This window comes from Rhagoletis zephyria, unplaced genomic scaffold, assembly GCF_001687245.7.
Source record: "Rhagoletis zephyria isolate East Lansing unplaced genomic scaffold, Rhagoletis_zephyria_1.1 Rzeph_scaffold_00283, whole genome shotgun sequence".
In the NCBI taxonomy this organism is placed as follows: domain Eukaryota; kingdom Metazoa; phylum Arthropoda; class Insecta; order Diptera; family Tephritidae; genus Rhagoletis; species Rhagoletis zephyria.
The window spans coordinates 209,342-230,074 of NW_016157367.1; the positions used below are offsets into that span (position 1 = coordinate 209,342).

The 20,733-nt window shown below is 35.2% G+C and overlaps 2 protein-coding genes across 7 annotated transcripts in view; one reads left to right on the plus strand and one right to left on the minus strand.

Moving 5' to 3' along the window:
• Nucleotides 1-1,056: 1,056 nt before the first annotated feature.
• Nucleotides 1,057-20,733, minus strand: part of Esyt2 (extended synaptotagmin-like protein 2) — a 41,142-nt gene continuing 21,465 nt past the window's right edge. For 5 of the 6 annotated variants that reach the window (XM_017610130.1, XM_017610131.1, XM_017610126.1 and 2 more), the window contains exons 3-12: nucleotides 17,721-18,192; nucleotides 16,173-16,214; nucleotides 15,553-16,104; nucleotides 15,295-15,465; nucleotides 14,390-14,475; nucleotides 3,177-3,225; nucleotides 2,926-3,102; nucleotides 2,392-2,826; nucleotides 1,798-2,286; nucleotides 1,057-1,722 (exon numbers count right to left, since the gene is read on the minus strand). In XM_017610130.1, the coding sequence (XP_017465619.1) occupies nucleotides 1,636-1,722; nucleotides 1,798-2,286; nucleotides 2,392-2,826; nucleotides 2,926-3,102; nucleotides 3,177-3,225; nucleotides 14,390-14,475; nucleotides 15,295-15,465; nucleotides 15,553-16,104; nucleotides 16,173-16,214; nucleotides 17,721-18,192 (2,560 nt within the window). In that variant the 3' untranslated portion in view covers nucleotides 1,057-1,635. The remainder of the gene's footprint in view (nucleotides 1,723-1,797; nucleotides 2,287-2,391; nucleotides 2,827-2,925; nucleotides 3,103-3,176; nucleotides 3,226-14,389; nucleotides 14,476-15,294; nucleotides 15,466-15,552; nucleotides 16,105-16,172; nucleotides 16,215-17,720; nucleotides 18,193-20,733) is intronic. The other variant, XM_017610127.1, reaches the window with a different exon arrangement.
• Nucleotides 5,610-9,822, plus strand: LOC108358678 (uncharacterized). The gene is made up of 3 exons (XM_017610133.1): nucleotides 5,610-6,041; nucleotides 6,137-6,323; nucleotides 8,768-9,822. Exons 1-3 carry the CDS (start codon nucleotides 5,773-5,775, stop codon nucleotides 8,918-8,920), a joined length of 609 nt encoding a protein of 202 aa, XP_017465622.1. The 5' UTR covers nucleotides 5,610-5,772; the 3' UTR covers nucleotides 8,921-9,822.

Consider the following 20,733-nt stretch of genomic DNA (forward strand, 5'->3'; position numbering starts at 1 on the left):
TTTCCCAAAAAGATTGTGCACTCTACACACACAGTGGTGGAAAAGGCACATAGTCGTGTTTTCGATCAAAGAAATTAGAAAAAAAACAGATCGAGATTCTTATAAATTCGATATTGACAGATATTGGACGTGAGTTATTTAGTATTAAATATAAAAAATAGTTACATAAAGAATTATTATTTACATACATAAATAAATATTATTAGGAAATGCGTGACTTACGTCTTTAAATTAACACAAAATTTTATTTTTTTTTAGATATTTTTATCGTTTGGTTTTGAAAATAGCTATTAAAATTTCAAGTGAAGTACATGAATCGAAATTCGAATTAGAATTATTATTTACATACATAAATATATATTATAAGGAAATGCTTGACTTACGTCTTTAAATTGACAGAAAAATAAAAATTTTTTTTTAAATATTTCTATCATTTGGTTTTGAAAATAGCAATTAAGATTTCAATTTAAATAAATCGAATTGGAGTAAAACCTTATTTGCTTTAAAACTTTTTTAAAATTTTTTTTTTTGAAAAAAAATGTTGCGTTATTGACAGATTTGGTGTTCCTAAAATTTCTGGATAGACTAAAAAATGTATATAATTTTGAGATGATTTGAATAAAAGAATTTTTTTCTTTAAAATTTTGTGTTTGTTAAAACAAATGTTTTTAAAAAATGTTTAGCTTTGTCTTAAATTTTATATATTTAACAGAGAATGTTTGTTAAACGCCTGGATTAACGAGAAAATGCCAAAAGTTGACAAATTATTTCGAAAAATTTTTCTGCTTTAAAATTTAAAATTTGTTAAAAGATCAATGAAAGTGAAAAAAGTAAATAATACTACTACTACGTTGGTTTATTAGTTACGACAAAACAAAAAAATATTATTACGTTATAAAAAATAAATTTTTGGAAAAAATTTTTTTTTAATAAAAATATTATTTATGTATTTGAAAGCGTACGGCCGTTTTTTCAAGTTAATACATATTATAATTTGAATTCAAAAAAATTTTGTTGGGGAAAAAATTTTGTTTGAAGGGAGACGGCCTTATAATATTTTTTTTTGTTAAAAAGAAATAGTATGAAACTTTTGTGTGATAGGCACTGAATATAATGTTGGACAACAGTTTTTGGTAGCACATTCTTATTTTACTGAGTAAGGCCTCACACATAGAGAGAGCTTATAGCTGAGTTGGTCAGCAAGCAGAACGGACAAACACAGCGCATGTGTTTAAGATAATCCGCGCAATTGAATACTTACACAACTCCAACAGCGCTTAATAGCACGCCGACCAGCTCATCTCTCAGCTCAATTATAAGCTCTCCGTGTGCGCGAGGCTTAAGGTTCGATTTCGCAGGCGATAATCAACTTACATTCGGAAGATAACTGTTCATTTGCTGTATACAAATTTAAAGCTAACGAATGAGAGCTAACACCTCACTTTAAAAATACCCTTTAGCTTTTAAATAAACATTCCATTTAACCATTTTGGAAAAATGAAGTACTACGGCAATATTTTGATTAGGTGCTTGTTTGAAATAGTTATACTTTGCTGCTCAGCGGAGTTCTTTCAAGAACTGCCTCGCTCTAGTAAACACACTCCACCAAGTTCAAATGTCCCTCCTGTCCTCCGCTTAATCGTGCTTTATTTCCGGCTGCAGATCCATCCATGAATTCAGACCATTAGTGGAGATCTCTGGATCATTTAGTGCAATTCTTAGCTACAAAAACAAACAACCAAAGAAAATATCGTCACACACACATTACTTTTGTTTTTCAATTACCCGCCCACTTACCATGCCCATAATGGGACTACCGCCATAGATGAAGCCCTTTTGTGAGCACACAGTCACTTCCAGTGCGGTTTGTGCCAACTCAGCGGTTGAAATGAGATATTCAAATGTCGACTCATAAACAGGATTGCAACTGTCCTTGATCACCATCGTTTTACGCTTAGATTCTTTGCTACGCCCTGGCAGTAGATAGAGTTTAACATATGGATCTGGTATATTTGAGGGATCGCGTAGTGGCAGATACATAATTTTGTGCACAGTTACGGTAAGTTTTTGACGCTGCACGCTGTAGCGTATAGAAAGCAACATGCGACCGAGTCCATACTCGCCAGTCGAACTAGACAAATCGGGCATGCGATGGGTGAGCACAGCTTCGCCAGACTCGAGCGCCGCCGAATAGGGTGTGGCGGTGGGTGAGGGCTTCATTGTCTCGACCTGTTCCTCGACAATGGGAGACTCAGCTGAAATACGGCTAGTTGGAGACTGTAGATCCTGGTGGGTGGAGTTGGAAAAACAAAATATTAAGAGATACAAATAATTAGGAATGTTTTTTTTTTATTTTATTGGGGAAACACTGCAATGAGTTTTTTTGCACACCTTGCTGCTTGCATTCTCCAGCGTTGGCGTTTTCACCGAGCTCGAACGCGTTAACGCTGCCGAAGACTCTGTGGAACCAGATTTTTGTTCGCTCTCTTCTACCACCTCGCCAGGCTTGAGTATGCGCAGTGAGAGTGACATGATCAATTTCGATTCGGGACCAGATTTCTGTAACTGGAATGGTTGTGACATCAACTCCATATTCTTCTTGGGTAGCAGCAAGTTCACCGGGTAAGTATACTGTCCGATATCGTTACCGGTCTTCTGATCGACAACGCGTATTTGAAGTGACTCATTTTCTGGATTGCCTACCAGGAAGGTGAAGCCCTGCTCCCAAACAGGCGAATCATCGCGCATTATCATGGCAGTCTGTTCCTTGTGCTTGCCAACCATGGCGATTAGGTAGGGATCAGGTTTGGAGCTGGTGCGAGCTTGCTAAGGCGCGGAGAAAGATGAAGAAAAGTTAGGTAATATTTAGGTAGAAGGCATGCGGCAGTCATATTTTCCTTTTGTGTATATGAAAATAGTACCAACCTTTAAATTCTTGGCCGAATCGATGAAGACTGTGAGTAGTGCTGTGCTCATGGAAGTTACGCGCAGCAATTGTGTCTCCAGCAGCGCCGCTTGTAGGTCATTGGGATCGGCAGTCAACTTATACCACTGCATGCGTACATGTAAGAGCCCATGCTTGGCATCCTCCAAGGTTAGCCACTGCGAATCGAATGGTAAAGAGATGCTGATTAATAAATGGCGAAAGGTGATTGAAAGTCACTACAGGCTATTACCGTATCCACAACGCCTCTCTTGATCACATTGAAAATCTCGATGGTGGCTCTGGAAGATAAAAGAGGTTTTAGTTTCGAGGACAAGTTGTTTTGAAAAAAATTAAAAGCATGATTTCATGGTTTTTGGATGAACTGAAAAACTGTTTGGAAAATTGTTAGAAAACTAAAGTATAAAGATGAGAAAAATGATATTTGAAGGCTTTTGAACTAGCGGTAGTTAGTAAGCGCTCACTTAAATCATCCAATAATCGAGATTACCATTAAGATATCTGTTAAAAAGCTTTAAAATTTTTAAGCGCAATTAATTTTGTTTACTTAAGTTAGAATGTATAAACGAATTAGTATTCTAAACTATAGAAGGATCCCAAGATATGTACAGTAATGGATACAAGCCCGTGAATGCCTTCGAAGAAGGGCTAACGGGGTCCTGTATAAACATCATGTCACGCAGCTCGGCCCTGGAGTCTTGTGAAACGTCGTCAATGCTGTTAGGTAATTGCAAAACTCGATTCGACTAGGAACGCATACCAGGGCTACCCTTTGGTTCGGTACTGGTCATTAGGGCTTACACGACAGCGGAAGGGCTATTAATCTTGCGAAGAAAAGCCTAAGAACTTGAATTAGTTTCCTTACACGACCATGTAGTAGTGTTACAGGGCAATACGGGCTAAGATGTAGAAAGTCTTTTGTTAGGCAATTGAAAAGCAGCCGGCAAGATAGTTTGAAAGATTTTATTTATTCTGGCACGAAAGACTTACAAGAAAAGCTCCCTTACCAACTTTCATGGTGAAAGGCTCTTTTGACAGAAAACACTTGTATATCATTTTGCTCGCGCTGTCTCAACAATGGCAATGATCGTGTGAGCAAAGCACTATATACATTTTTATACCCGAGCGCACTTGTGCACAAGGGTATATTAATTTTGTTCACATAACGGTTGTTTGTAACAGCCAAAACGAATCGAGATAGATATAGANAATTTAAATTTTAGGAACTTATTTAACTTTTTCCCTTGTTTTAATTTATTTATTTTTTTCTTTTTTTACCTTCATTTTGTTTCATTTTCTTTAGATTTTCGAAACTAATTTAATATTTTTTTTTAATATTTTTTAAATTTAAATATCTTTAAATTTTTAGATGTTATTGATTTAAAAAGAAAAATACATATATATTTTTTTTTAATTTCATTAAGTTTTTGGAGCTTTCCGAAAAATTGTACCCTCTCTTTGCGCTCTACATACAAATACTAAGAAGAGGGCAATGAGAAGGTGGCATTTATTGTAGAAACGCCATTAGTTAACTTTCCTGAAAACATTCAATAGAATGGGTATGGGATCATGGAGTCTAACGTGTCTCTTACAGGATTTAGATCCATGTTGCCAGAATATATTCCGAAAACCTTCAAATATACTACACATATTTCTAGTAACCAAAAATACACGCATGAATACAGAATGGATACAAATTACAACGCCGCGTTACGCGCGGAATAGTAGAATGCAGCGAACAAATACATTTTTCGGTTTCGAAATCCGTAAGCCGTTAGGCATTGAAATGGCAAAAACCGGCGCCATCTAAAAAAATGCCATGTGGAAATGTATTTAATGACTATTTAAACTGTTTACCGATCGGATAATATTTACGGTGACCCCAAGAACCTCGATGTTTGGTAATTTTATACTTTTTTTTTAAGACTTTCTAGAAGATTTTTAGTATCGAGTTTTGTAGCCCACCCTAATAAAATTCGTATACATATTTGCATACCAATTTTGAATTTTTTCATTATATTGAAGTACATAGATATAGCCAATCTTACATACAGAACCGCTCGAAATAAAATTGTCCTTCGAGAATTTTCACAAAAAAATGTGGAACGCTTCACGATTTTGCGTGTCATCCTTGCGCAGGGGCCATGCTAATCTTCTCTGTATCGTTCCAATTTTAGTATATGTTCTGCCGAAGCAAGAACAAATGCCGATGAGTGTACTTAATATTTATATTAATTATTAGACGAAAAAGAAGCTGAGAATTGCAGCATCGGAAAAAGACGGAGTGGAAAATGCATCTATGAATGCTTACACTGCTGCAAAGGGGTGGCATTTGAAGGATCAATTAGTATGTATGTCGTATGGGTATATGTATGTAGAAAGTTACGTACGTATGTATGTACAAGTAGATATGCATGCCTACCTGAAAAAGAATAGACAGGCATTCAGTAAAATAAAACCTTCCCCCAGCAACTAAAAACAAACACCCAGTTGGTGTCCTTGACACTGGTTTCCAAGCATCAAAGGGCATGACTGCATAAACATTCTTACATACATACATACCCTCGCACTTATCACTTCACAAATACGTACTACGCATAGCATAAGCAATAGCTACCTGCCCGTGGAAACAAAGCAACAGCGCAAACAAACAATAATTATCCTGCCCTTTAACGCCCACAGACCTAACAGACAGTTTATTTACTAAACACCAAACAAGTGATAAGCCTCCCAGTGAAGTAGCTTGTTAATCATTGTGTCAACAACATCTCACTTTTACTTCACTTTGCTCATCTTCATCCATATAACTAGTACTTGTAAACATCGTAATGATTTCACGCCGCGATAAGCTTTTGAATTTGCCTTGGACTCAACAACGTTACGAACATCATCGTGCCAATCTACGTTCGGCCAAACCGGCCATTGATATGCGCACTCCGACCATTTACTCGCATGTGATACTCAAACCCAAGAAAGTGCAGATAGAGAAGGAACGTTTGCAACGCATTGAAGTGGAGAATGTGCGGCTGTTACAGAAATTGGGCGACATTATGCAAACGAAGCGTATGTCGGATTTGTGGCTGGCGCCGAGACCAGAGTAAGTACATACCTACTAAGTATAGCATTAATTTCAAGAGTGCTTAGTCCAAATTCATTTTCACTGAACTAATTACTTTCTGGAATGTTCCGTAGTTTCTTACATCGTGAAAAATTATTTGAAACACGTCCATACTCTAGTCTACCTAAGTTGATAACCATCTATGGACCGAAATCTTCAGTGGAGCAAGCGTTTAGTGCACCAATTGCTTTAAAATCGCCTAACTCAAGAATGGTGCAGCGTTGTCCTACTTGTAGTGGTCGACCGGAACGTACTCAAGTGGTGAGTAAAAAATTAATCAGTCAAAATATTATTGGTTGTGTTTAGTAGTTAACCCTTGGACTTACAAATGATGGATGATTTAGAAGGCTGCACACACGTATAGAACAGAGTAAATCCTTAGTAGCTTTTTTCCAAATATTTAGCTACAAAAGTTAAATGGACCGTTGTCCCATTGGCTATTAACTACACTACACCTTTCAGATGGGCTTAGTGATGTCAACATTCTACTCAGTACGAGACCTACATACTTTCCCAAACTGGTCATCTTCATCTACTTTGTAAGAAATGTGCTCTCTCGCTATAACTTTGGAATCTAAACGTAAACGATCTGTTTTTAACAAGGTCACGTTACGGTATTTGCCATTTACCATTTGGTAGAACCATCGCGCTCTCCTCACGAAGCTGTGAAGATCATGTATGTCCAGAGAATCTAAACCGGCTAGATATTGATGGAACTATGTCCTCCCACAACGAAAAATGGCACTGGTATAGAAGTCGGCTTATCTGCAAACGGAAAATGACAAGGCATGGCGAAAATTAGTTCCAAAAGACATCCTACTAAATACTACCCTGTCCAAAGTGCCAACAACCAAATATAAACTGAAATAATGGTTTGTTCAAGATTCGAGACCCGGTTAAGGCAGTATGCGACAGAGATAGTATTCGACACTTTCCAGCTCTTCCTCTTTTCTGTTCTGTACTATCCTCATCCTCCAAATAAAATCTGCACAGTGGATCGTCGACGATGGCTATGGTGACCATATGCCGGTCCCATGGATTGTGCCCCGTAATCAGTCCTATCATGGCTTGGAGATCACTATTTCTTTGTCTGAGAAGGAATTTTGCTACTACCACCCTTTTTGGTCTTTTCAGGAAACACTTGGTTGTTTTGCAGGTATTAATACAACATCAATGGCTCCTAAGAGTTTTATTTATGAGATCCTTGATGTAACCGATCGTTTCCTCTATGCTTGGCCCTAAAATTGACTCCGGCCCCATTGGACTCTCCATTTTTCTTTGAAGAGGTGCGAGTGGTTTTCAACGCGTTTAGAGCAACTTTGATGCCACTGTGGGTCCTGATTTTATGTCCGCGCCACCTTTCGCCAATTATACAGTCTGCCACTTTCAATATTGTAAATACTTCCGTGTAGAAAGTTTTCACCGCGCTTCCCAAGAGAGTACCAGGATCTCTCCACTGTTCCCTTGTAGGAAATCTAACGACGTACTTTTTACCAAAGGGGATCCCAGGTGTAAGCTTATCATTAGGAGTGAAAAGCAAAAGGTATTGCTCTCACAACGTTCTAAATAACTGTCTGTGCTCGGAACTCCGATCGTCGGACCACAATCCAAAGGACTGCAGTCGACACATTGTTTTCATTGTCTCCTCTTGGGTCGCTTAATCCATAGGTAGCAAATCCAACAAAGAATTAATAACTGGACCTGACGTTGTACTCATGGCCCAGTAATGCCTATACATACGCTCATTCAGGATACCATAACCGGTCTCCGCCCTCAGGTCTTACCAAAGGTTCTCCGACACTGTCCGAAAACTTTCAGCGCTTGATTTACCTTCCGATCGAAGTGAGTTTCCATGTCAACTTCATTTCTAGCGTTACCGCTAGATATTTCACATCCACGGGAAGACTTAGGTTACACCTTCTAATTTTCTTTTCCGCGTAAACAAGACTAGGGATGTCTTACTGAGATTGACAGCTACACACTGGAAAGTGCACCATTCATCAGTACACTTCAGGGCGGTCTTGTTTTTCCGTTCACCCCTCTGAGGGATCCTTGTATGTATACATTTGTTTTCAATCTAGAAGAGGGGAATTGCTTCCCTTAGAAATACTGGAATATTCGAGTAATCAAATCTACGGTTCCTTCAGAGCGTTCAGCATCAAGAAGATCAAGAAAATCCGAAGTAGGATACTTTACACCACCTAGTGATTCTGAAAACCCGATCAGAATATAATACACCGTCCTAGGAAAGAAAGACATTACGGCTTTATGTAGGTAAAACGTGAGCAATCAAAACTGGCTACAAAGTTTTGGCACAGCCCAATCTGTTTTACGGAGTCACCGTTTGCATGGCCAGCGTTCAGGAAGGTCTAAGACAAACGGGTCTAACGTTCGGGATCTAATAAGATATAAGATACATATTTGTTGCCCACATTTTTTCTAAGTTTTTGGTCGAGCTTCTCCTTCAATTTGTGTCGCGTGCGTCTTAATGTTATAACTCAAGCGCAGAGATTTGTTTGTAGGGAATGAGTCTAAATGGTCCATTTCAGAGGCAATCATACAGACCTAAAATTTCTTTATATTATATGGGCACAGGGTAAAGGACCTCTCTGCTCCTCATTGATCTGAAAAGTTTATTGTAAACGAAACTTTAAAATAAAATAAAACAAAATTTGTAACTTTTAAATGTCTTCTTCTCTTTGTAGGCCATTCCCGAGAAGCGAATACCTTGGGCGCCGCCTCGTGTTTCACGAAACGTACAAACCAAAGTAGCTTTTGAAATGAAAAGATGCTTACACTGTGGACACCCCAAGAAAGTTGATGAAGGAAAGGCGAACTCAACAGAGAAAAATGACTAAATAAATAAAAGTTTAAAGTAGAATTTACAGCAGAAATTTGGAAAAATGGAAATGTAATGTTTTTGGGTTACGGAGTTCCAAAGAATCTCTGATTTTTTAATGTATTTATATGTTAAATTTTTTTTTTCTTTTTCACATTTGAAAAAAAAAAAATATGTCTGTAACTCATAAACCAAACAACATTCAAAAAAACAAAGATAAACTAAACATACAACTCGTGAAATGAAGTCCTCAAAGAGCTTTTAAATTAATGAACGAAATGTCAGAACGAAAACACAAAATTTGCCAACCTGCCAAGTGATTCATCGTCGCCAGTGCGATCCCAATCATAGAGTCTAAAAACCAACAATGTATGTTGCGTCACCTCAACCACAGCCTGTTTATGTTTGTGGTGGAGTGGGCGTGGCATGTCCACAACATACCAGCAAGGTGTATTAGTAGCGTTAAATTCACGCAGTTGTGAGTGCGTTGCGTAGTATAAGAGTGGGAGAGAGAGAGAAAAGAGATGGCGGACACAAGAAAAAAACGAAATTTTTACGAATTCCGTCTTTTGCACTTAAACAAATTTTTACACATAATTTTCTACTGTTAATATAATTATATATTCGCATGTTTGAATTTAGGTACTTTTTTACTACACTTAATAACAAAATTTGTAACAACTTTTGCTATTTGTGCACTTACATAACTAAATGAGACTACAACAAATAGTTGCAATAAACTTTAGCAGCCAAAATGGAACGGAAATTAAAACGTGCTTGTTTTTATTTAATGTACCTGCATGTCATAGGGTAAGTTAGTAACTTAGTTCGTGCCTATGTAGTATTCAAATTCATGCAATTTTGTGGTGTGTCAAAGAAAGAGAAAAAGAATGGGACGGAGGGGGATGGCATGCTAACTATGTCACTCTATATGGACTGTATGTTTACAATAGGACAGTAAGTGTGCTAGTTTAGATTATGGATAAGTATGTAGGACCGAGTAAAAAAGTATCGACATTATGGCGTTAAGCTTACACCTAATCATTAGGTCAATCTACAAACTATCTAAACGTTCTCAACTACATTATTTATTTGAGGGTTCCTGTAATGTCGCTTAGTATTCGTAACAAGGCGTAATAACATATTACAGAACAACGATACATTAAGTGGGGGATCAGTTCAACCACTGCAGTGGAACGCTAAGAATGCCTGGTTAGGGTAAATAAGGCTGAATCTTCCACCTCTAGGGGACTGCTCATAAACCATTTGCAATCAATAACAGTCATGTAAAACTTAGGACCGGTTACTCAATGTCTGGTTAAAACTAAGTGCGGCTAAACATCGTTATCGACGTAATCGAACCCATAACATATAACCGGGGGTCGATAACGTCGATAACGATGTTTTAGCTGTAGTTACTGTTAACCAAACATTGAGTAACCGGCCCTTAATCTTGTTTCTATGGAAATATTCTATACATTGAGCTACAGGAAAGATTTTGTATGCCTTGCGCTTATAAATAGTTTAAGCTGTGGAATGACCTGCAGAAAAAATGGTTCTACTTGAGGATCTAGTAAACATTCTCGCTCTATGAAAAAAAAACATTCCTTTGAATTTCAAATTACTTTAAAAAATATAAGTTTTGAATTTTTTATTTATTTTTTCATAAAAATTTAAGCTGCTATTTTCGAAGGTCATTTGAATGGTGCCTATATAGTATATATATATGTGCCGCCGATTATTTCACAACTTAGGCTATGAACTGCTACCCCATCCAGCATATTCAAACGACTTATCCCTCTATGACTGTTTCCTGATTTCAATCTCGGTGATACATTATTTTGAAGGGGCCATCACTGAAATAATTACCACTGCACTAACGGACTTAGGCATCGATCCGGGGCAATCGTAAACCTAATGCTGATATGCAGGGAACTGCGAGCGGAACTTGCTGGAACTTCGCTGACTAGATTTGTTGGTAGAGGAACGCCGCAGGGCGGTGTCCTGTCTCCTATTATGTGGGTATCAGCCCTAAATCGTTTGCTGAGCCACATGGAGAGCGGTTGCCCTGATTATAAGTGGGAAATTTCCGCAAACATTGTGTGACGTAATGCAAGTGAATCCAACAAAGGTCGAAAATCGAACCAAATGGAATGGCTAAGGAGTCAATCCAAACAGACCTGATAAAATGGCAGTTGGACAAACGACAGCTGCTCAGATTTTCTGAATCCATAAACTGGTTCAATGTGGAGTAGGGGTTTTTGGGATCTGGGCGGTATCACAAACGGCAGCTGATTTTAGACCAATCAAATTGAGCCCTTTTGTTTTCTGCAACGATTTTGTTGTAGCACGTTCTGTGCGTTGTGTCAGTCAAAAGCATCCCTGTGACGCAGAAAAGATTTTCTATCTGGCGGGGCCTTAAGTGCGCCGTAAAAATTGACGTGAACCTAACCTATCATATTACTGAACAAATGTCTATTTAGGACCTTGATAGCATCCAGCGATACCTTTTTCGCATTCCCAGCGGAGTTGAAATTGTGTGATTACAAAAATAAATATAAATCTAAAAGTAAATAGTGGCGATTCCAGAAATAATACAGCTTAAAAGCTTTGTTCGATTGCATAAAATCGAGCAGATTTTGAGATTCGTTTACCCGATAACTGAACAATTTTAATGTGGTTATTTTTTAGATTGTCTTTAAGATAATTAAAATCATCAAAATTGGAAGAATAAGAAATTTCTTCTAGATCATAGCTTAATTCCTACATTGTATTACCTATGATTTTTACAAAGCTACTTATTGCTCATACTTATCAAGCCTTGAATGCAGGGGCATGAAACTACAACTAAAAAAAAAAACATAATATTAGAATAACAAATAACTTTAAAAATAAGCCAATAAAACTGTAAATAATTTGCTCTTAAAACGAGTAATTTAGTCAGACAAACGGCGCTTTTGAAACTCATATATTTACAGCGTGTTAGTATAGGAAACACTTTGAAAAAAAAAAACGCAACAACAAACTTAACACGAATAATGCGAACAAGAAAAAAAAACCAACAAAGGTCAACGAATAAAATTGTCAAACCTGCCCAAAAAATCATCATTTGGACTACCAGGTATATCTGAGTCCCATAAATTAAAGACGGCCTTGAGTTCCAAAGTGCCATCAGCGAAGGCAGGGGCCTACAAGAATAACGAAATTTGGTGCACGTAATTTACAGAAGCAATTGTTGTTCATAAATGGAAATTTGATGGCTAAATATGGATTTGTTGTTAGTTTATTTGTAATGTTAAGTAATTTATTTCAGTAAAAGGTGAGCAATAAGTTCATTGACCTCGGAATAAACACAAAGTTGGCAGTCATGCAAAGACAAGTTGGGAGTAATTGAAGGTTGGAATGTAAGATAGTTTTAACTGTTGTGGTAGTATTCAAAACAAGGCCAAAAACAACAGTAATAAATAAAAATTACAAACATGAACAGCTGGGTAGCGCCTCAACTACAAAATCTGCCATCTACTCACGTTAATTACACGGTAAACGCCAAGTGTTTGTTGAGTAATTAGGAGATGGGGGGGGGGGGGGNATTCGTTTGATTATATTTATATATAATTACTTGCTTATTGTTATTGTGTATTTAGGCATGTGCATGAATTGTTATAAATTTGGTGACTATTGTTAGAATGTTTATGAGGTTGAGTACAGGTATATATATATATAGGTTTGTATGAGTTTTAAGTAATTGCACTGATATTTATTAAATTTCAAATTACATAGTTTTAATTTTTTATTTTATTTTAATTATTTTATATTATTTTTTAGTTTTTCATATACTTCTTAAATTCATTATTTGTTGTACTTCATTTATTATTTTTTGTTTTATATCGTTTTTTATTTAATTTTATTTTATCGTTTTATTTTACATATTTAATTTAATTTTTTTTTTATCATTATTGTGTTTTATCTTAATACTATTCTTCATAAACTTATTATTTTTATTTTATATTTATTTATTATATTTTTTCGAGTTTTTGTTTTTTAAATTTATTTTTCTCTTTTTTTTTTATTTAATGTTTTCAATGTTATTTTATTTTAGTTCGTTTAATATTTAGCATTCATTTATAATTTATTATTTATATTATATCAGTTATTTTTTGTTTCTTATAGCTTTATCATTTGTTCTCCCCTTTTTATTTAATTTAGCTTTACTTTTTTTGCTGTAATTTTGTTTTAATTTTTACAAAGTTATTTATTTTATTTTATAATTTTTGAATTTATTTTTTTTTCAATGCAACTTATTGTTTTTCTGTACTTAATTTTTTCAAATTTATTTTAGTTTATTTAATTTTAATGTGTTGTTTTAATGTGTTTTAGCCATTTTATGTTTTTTTTTTATTTTATGCTCATATAATTCATATAATCATTCAATTTTGTATATATTTATTTTTATTTTATTTAATTTAATTTTATTATTTTATTTGATATTAATAACTTTTTTATTTAATATTTTAATTTAATTTAATTTAATTTTTTATTTTATTTAGTTTCTGTTTTTAATCCATTTAATTTTTAAATTGTATCTTTCATTTGATTTAACTTTGCTTTATTTATTTTTTTGCCTAACTTAATTTTTTATATTACATCATACTTTAATTTTTTTCATTTTAACTGTCTTTAGCTATTTAATATGTTTTTATTTTGTTTTATTTCATGCAAATTTTTATGTAAGTTTCACTTATCTTATATTATTTTTTCTTATTTTTTATTTGTCTTGTGTTTTAGGTGGTTGCATTGATTTTTTAATTTCTTATTACATATTGTTAATGTCATTTTATTTTTAATATCCGGCGTATATTTATTATTATTTTATTTTATTAAATTTATTTATTTATTTTAATATTTTTTTGTATATAGTTATGTGTTTTATTCCTAAATTTATTTTTTATTGTTTAATTATTATTATTTTTTTGTGAAATTAAAATTTTAAAATCTATTTGATTTTGTTTAATTTTATTTAGTTAGCTCCTTTTATTGTCTTTGTATTTTTATCTCGTGTTATTTATTCAACTTTAATTTATTTTATTAGTTTTTATAAAAATTGATTTGATTTAATGTTTTGTTTTTTTAATCCATTTAATTTTTATATTTTAATTTAATTTTAATTTCATTTTTTTTAATCTATTTAATTTTTAGTATTTTATTTTATTTTATTTTATTTTATTTTATTTTATTTTATTTTATTTTATTTTATTTTATTTTCTTTTGTTTTATATTGTCTTACTACTTTTCAACTAAGTTTTTTACTTTTATTTAGCTTTTGATTTACTTAATTTAGTTATATTATACTTATTTATTTTTTTTTAATCCATTTAATTTTTTATATTTTATTTAACTTTGATTTCTTAATCTGTTTTTTACTTCATTTAATATTTTGTTTTATTTTATTTGAATTTGATTTTTTCGTATTCTTTCTTAAGAAACTTACCTGCCCAATTTCTCATCATCACTGCTGTTGTCCATATCGAGTACCGTTATGTCAACACTTTGACCCAGTTCAACAAATATCTTAGCCTTTTTTGTGAAGGTTTACGTATTTGTTGTGTTTAGTAGTAAGTTTTGAAAAATTTTGAAGAATTTTTCGTGTAATTCGTTTGGTTTTTTTTTTTTATGCAAAGTAAAAAACCAAAAACAAAACAAAATAAAAAACAAATTAGTATCAGGAAAATGGGACAATAAATAGTACGTACGTAAATAAAGCAGTTTGCAGGGAATAGTTCGAGAGTTTGCAAAAAAGTGACACAAAACAGCAATTCGTGCGAAAAAATTGTAGTATTTCAAAAAAAATTTTTCAAAAAATAGCGGTGAGGCATGCAAATCGTGAAAATCCAAAAATTTGCAGAATATGCTATTTCAGTGATTTTGAGGATTGGGATGTGCTTTGGATAACAAAATAACAAATTTTATTGCAGAAATACATTTTTGTAACTAATGCTTTTTCATGTCTAATATCGAAAAAATATTTTTTCTATTTTAATTTCACAGAAGTTTAGTAAAATAAAATATTTGGGAAAAATTTTAGTGTTTTTGAAAAAATTTTAATATTTATTTTCTATAATTTTATATGCTAAAAAGGTATTTGAATCCGAACCAGTGAGTTTTCTAGGTTCGAAAAATGAGATAAAACCATTATAAACTCCCAAAAAAAAAATCATTAAAATTATGTTCATTAAAAAAAAAAGTAAAAAGTTCGTATAAATTAAATTTTTATATATATATTCTCTGTCTTTACTATTAATCCCTTTTTTTTATAAAATTGTAATTGTTAGTACAAACTTTTTTTTATAAAAAAACTAAGCAAAAACTTTAACAGCATCCCAAATTAAAACTTACCTCGCACCAGTAGTCCCACTTGGGATTCACATTATTCTCAATAATTTGTGTTTTAAATTCCTGCGCGCCCACATTGATCACCGCATAAGGATCGGATTTGCCCTTACCCAGAACACCGATATCCTTTTTCATGAGATCTTTAGCCTCAACGACGTGTATACGCAAAATGCCCTGCATAGAAAAGAAGAAACAAAAAATTTTTTACCATTTCTACTATCACTGCAACACCGGACGGGCGCCTCTACCCCCCTACCCTACCTCCGGTTCTGGCATCTTCAAGCTGATCGCTGGCACCTCATTACTCAATGTGATCGGCAGTTTATTTGGTAGCACCATTACCGCACCAATTTGCTCCACAATAATCCTGCGCAGCAAATCACTCAAACCCGGCATATCCATAAAATCAATAACCCCAACCAAATTGAAATCGATATTCGGATTATTCAAGAAGAAAATCTGCAAACCGCCCACCAGCGGCATGGAACGTATGAGTGGCTTCATAACCACTCTCACCCAGCCGTGTATTTGGAAGTCCTTAATGCCGCCCTTCATGCTGCCCAAATAGAAGTTGATGTCACAATCACTGGCATAAAATAGATCCAAATCCATAATGATCTCATTACGATCGACATTTTTATCGTAGATCTTTACGCCGCCAATGCGTGGTGGTATTGTGCCGAGTATCATGCGATCGAAACGGAAGCCATTCATTTTGTAGTTGGCTAGAGCGAGTGCAACATTCGGTTCGATTGTCTCTTTGACGAGTTTGCGCGCGTAGTGATTGGCATTGGGCCACACTTGTTTGAGGATCTGCGGAAAGAAGTGAGGGTTGATGTAGAGAATAATTTGCTTCAAATTTTGATGGAGTGATGGCTTACCTTGTTGACCCATTCACAACGCTCCACATCGGGGAAATAGACCTGAAAGAAAAATAGAACCACAACATAAGCCAGTTTCGACTGCACTTAGCTACGTTGACGAGATTTAAAGAATGCTACACGTATCGAAAAAACAGTTTTTGAGTGTATTTTAAGTCCGAGAAATCAGTGTTGCCAGAGGTGGCACAGTTTGATAAAAGGACGTCTGCAACTATGTAGAGGAAGTATGCAACATGGACGAAAGAAACCACTCTCCAGAGTCTCATATTCATCACATGCTAAAGAGTAGCTAAAACCGGAGATATGCCAACGACGAAATAGCCGGTAAAATGAAGAAGTTGAGGACCATCAAAAGGCTAAGACGCAGCAGCGCCGAATACTTAATCGTTTTACCGCCGACGTAACAATGTTTGCCGGCAGCCTGTGCTGAGCAGATTTGGACGATTAAAAAGGTTTGGCCTTTTAAATGAATGCACTACCGAGAGTTGGTCTACAACAGCCACGTAGGGGACGGTTGGTACCCAGCTAGTCGGCCAGGAGAGTATAACTATCGAAGAGGGATCGTAGACGAAAAGGGTCAATCGAGGGACAAGTTCCGCATTGGACTCTTCCGTTCATGTGTGCAATAGAGCTGCCTCGAAGATGAAATAGGATATACTTAGGGAAGAGGTGGGCTTGTTCATAAATTGTAATCTCTGATTTTGTTTTACTATACGCAACGTAAACGTAAAAAGCTTCTCGCGATTCCTGAGACACACGGCGGGACAGTGGCAGAGATAATGTTCGATGCTCTTCACCTCTCCATAGTTTCTGTAACTGGGAAAAAAATCATTGGTGGGGTATCATAACCTTTCTCCGTGTGTGCCCTTCAGGCAGTGTCCGGTGATTACCCTAACTACTAATCTGAGAGACGAGTGGTCCAGCCAAGTGACAGCTATGGATCGCTTTACATCAATCTTTAGCCAAATTTCCTCGATGAGTTCGGCTACATACATACCTATCGCCATACTTGTTGGAACCCATACAACAGTCAAGGAGCATTTTGACGCCAGCAGTAAAATCTAAAAACAGTAAATACTTAAGGGCTCTACAGGGTTTTCGACAGCCCTTTGGCACTCCCTATTGAAGGAACGCACAATATGTAGAAAAAGAAGCTGCTACTAGGAGCCTTTTATAAGGTTTTCGAATCTGTTAATCACACGGTTTAACTTGGTCTGAAAGCAGTTCGTCCAGTGATAGTTTTGTGTTATGTTCTCACTGATTTTAAGTGCCAAAGTAGGAAGGGTTCGTGGTGCCCCACTAATACCGCTTAGGGCAGCCCGTTGTAGCTGCTTAGCTTGTGTATATTTCTCTAGCGAATTCCACCAGGAATTACTTTCGAGCGATAGAACACTCCCCCTACCAATATATCCCCTACAGCAGTAAAAGGAAACGGTTGCCTTTCTCAATGTTTAGATTCCACGACAACTTTACCCTGTCAGACCTCCAATCGAGAGAAAGAGCTGCCTTATAAGGTTGGGTTTTTAAACAAACATCTCTGTTACTCACCCACGCTGGCAGTTCATCGATGCGTGCCAGTATGACATCCTTCTCGGAGGCCATTGCTGACGCTTTGGCAATGTTTCGTTTGTATTCGGTGGTTTTGCGGAATTGATCGCGCGTCACGGAAAGGATTACCGGCGCTATCAGCCACGCAACACTCCAGCCCATATAGCCAACCAAGTAAATAGAACCAACGACGGCGACCTTCTTGAAAACCGTATAGATCAACGAGAAGATGCCATCGCTGCTGCTGGAAGTAGAGACGACAGCATTTTCGGGATTTACTTCTTTGCTTGCGGCAGCCATTTCGCTCTCATCGGGTGGTGGTGTTGCGGGAGGAGTGGTGAATTCGGCTAGTGGCACACTCGGGATGGGGACGTTGGGATCGGGCTCTGCCGTTGCCGCGGACGTTACAGGTTGCTGTTGGGCAGTGGTGGTGGCGCTGGCCTCCTGGGCTTCGGGGATTTCTTCGACGGTGCTAAAGATAGAAAGAGAAGGGAATAAAAAAGAGGAAGTTGAGTAATTTTGGTATGCTTTTTTTGTTTTCTAGCAAAAAAATAAACTGCAAACTTTAGCATTGTGCTTTTTAAGTGCGATTAGCGGTTTTTAACTTTGTTTCGTCACTATAACTTATTGTTTTTTATATAAAAAATAATAAATTATAAAGCTGCACCTAAGCTGGCGCGCTGTGCCGTTTTTTTTTTTTTTTTTTTGTTTTCTTGAGTTGTTGTCGTCAACTGCCTCAGCGTGGCTTGGGAACGTTTTAGAATTCTACGAAAATCACGTTCGCGGTGAGTCACTGAATTGTTTACTCAAGATCACACTAATGACTGATTGTGATTTGAGTAAACCTTCAACTGGCAAACCGACCGACTAAACAGCTGACTGACTGACTGAATAAAGTACTGATTGTGCCTGCGGATTGGTTGGCGACCAGCTGCTGTTGCCTATGGAATTGTGTGGCGTTGATTAGAAGTCGTTAGCTGTGCGGCGTTGAAAATATATTTCATTTATTTTTATGTGTCTATATAAGTACATACATATGTATGCACAAATATACATGTGCATAATATAAATAATTCCGTATATATGGTGAATTTTTATATATATACAGAGGTGTGTGTATAGGCTCTAAGGAAAGCTTCTTGAATGGTGGAGCTTTCAAGAATTTATTTTTACGCAAAATAATAAAAACACAGATGCTATTCGCCCAAACAAGCAAGCATCCCACATACACACGTACATATTTGTATAAATGAAAGGAAAAATAAAGAAAAATATATTATTGGGATAAATTAGCACTTTAACGAAGAAAAATTCAAAATGAATAGGCATCTATGAACAATAGGGTTGTCCAAAAAAGTAAATCGGAATTTAAATGCTCTGACCCCCTAGGATTGGTCTATACCGAAAAAATATACGCCCGTTTTTTTTTTTATTTTGACATCAAAAAATATTTAGAGGCCACTCAAAGTATTCCATGTATTTTATATAAGAAAAAAAGTAATTTTTCGTAAAAGTAGTGTACAATCCTTTCAAAATCAATAATAATACCCAATCCTAGGGGGTGAAAGCAGAAAGAAAGTCCGACTTTACTTTTTTCACATGCATTTTTGGATCACCCTAATGTACAATGCATGTATTTACTATATAAATATGTATGTACATAGGCTCATGTATTTTCTGAGTTTTGTTGATGATGTCATCTCCAAACGTCTGGTCCAACAATAAACGACCGTACTTAGGGAATGTGATGGTAAACATTACTAAACACAGAGGAATTTAAGCAGAGATAAGAAACGCACACACCACAAAAACTTTATTAGCGGATTTATAGTGCATATCAAATGCAAATAAGTATACTTACATATCTTAAATTTGTTACAAAAATAAAAAAATAAAAAAATTTCTAAAGTTTCTCTGTACATATGCAAAAGTAGAGTATTTCCCATCTTAAAGATTAAAGTTCTAACCAAAGGTTTATTTTTAAAATCCCAACGGCTTAGAGACATTAATATCTCAAAGCCAAAAACAAAATATATATACTTTTGAATACTTTGCGTAAAAGCGAAAGTTTCTCAGCTGAACGAGGGATTTTTTTTCTAGTTGGAATTTTTATGTGAAAAAAAGGTATTAGAATTATTATATTATTATTTTTTTTATTTAAATTCTTAGGTTTTATATTGAACTTGTTTTTGCTTTCGCTGCAGCAATGTATGCACAATGAAATGAACAAATGAAGTAGGAATATTAAGATAAAAATTATATTTTAGAACATGGCCAATGATGAGCCAAATTTCAATCAAATTGGAAATTTATTTAAATACTTTAAATACTCACATTCCATTAATTCAGGTTGGATTTTTTCTTTCAGACAGGTGGCAACCCTTTTACATGTGGTTTAAAAATAAGGCCTTTTTAAAACCATTTCGATTGATACCCATATTGTAATAACTCATTTAACTTATTATAAAATTTCAGTTTAAATTTTAACAGGTGCCAACCCTATTCAAACACCTCAAAATATATTCTTAATTCTCAAACTAAATATTTCTTAATACTCTTTCGATTGATAGACATATTTTAATATATGATTTAACTTGTGTATAATTAAATTGAATTTAATTTTTAAAACAGGTGGCAACCCTCGTCCCTCGCCGAGGCGAATCATATGCCACTCATATTTTTCTATTTCATAAAACGTGTGTGTAATTTATTATTTAATTTCCAATTGTCATTGATATTTCAAACTTTTTTACCAGAAAAGAAGTAAGAAAGTCTAAGTTCGGGCGGAGCCGAACATTAAATACCCGGCGCAAGTATTAAATATATGTTTTTTCACCCTTCCGAAACCTTCCGCTAGATGGTAAGCCGAGGTGTATCAATTTTGAGTAAATTAGCGTCCTTCAATTTCGAAATATTGAAATTTCAAGCATTTCTTAAATTTAATAAAAATAATAAAAAAATAATTTTCAACGTTTTGCTTACACGTGGCAAGTACAATAACCATACCGAGTTT

Excerpts from the sequence above, each read along its gene's own strand:
- LOC108358678 (XM_017610133.1), top strand. The coding sequence starts at position 5,773 with ATGATTTCACGCCGCGATAAGCTTTTGAATTTGCCTTGGACTCAACAA. Across the intron at positions 6,042-6,136 it reads TGGCTGGCGCCGAGACCAGA|TTTCTTACATCGTGAAAAAT; the intron begins GTAAGTACATAC and ends AATGTTCCGTAG. Across the intron at positions 6,324-8,767 it reads GACCGGAACGTACTCAAGTG|GCCATTCCCGAGAAGCGAAT; the intron begins GTGAGTAAAAAA and ends TTCTCTTTGTAG.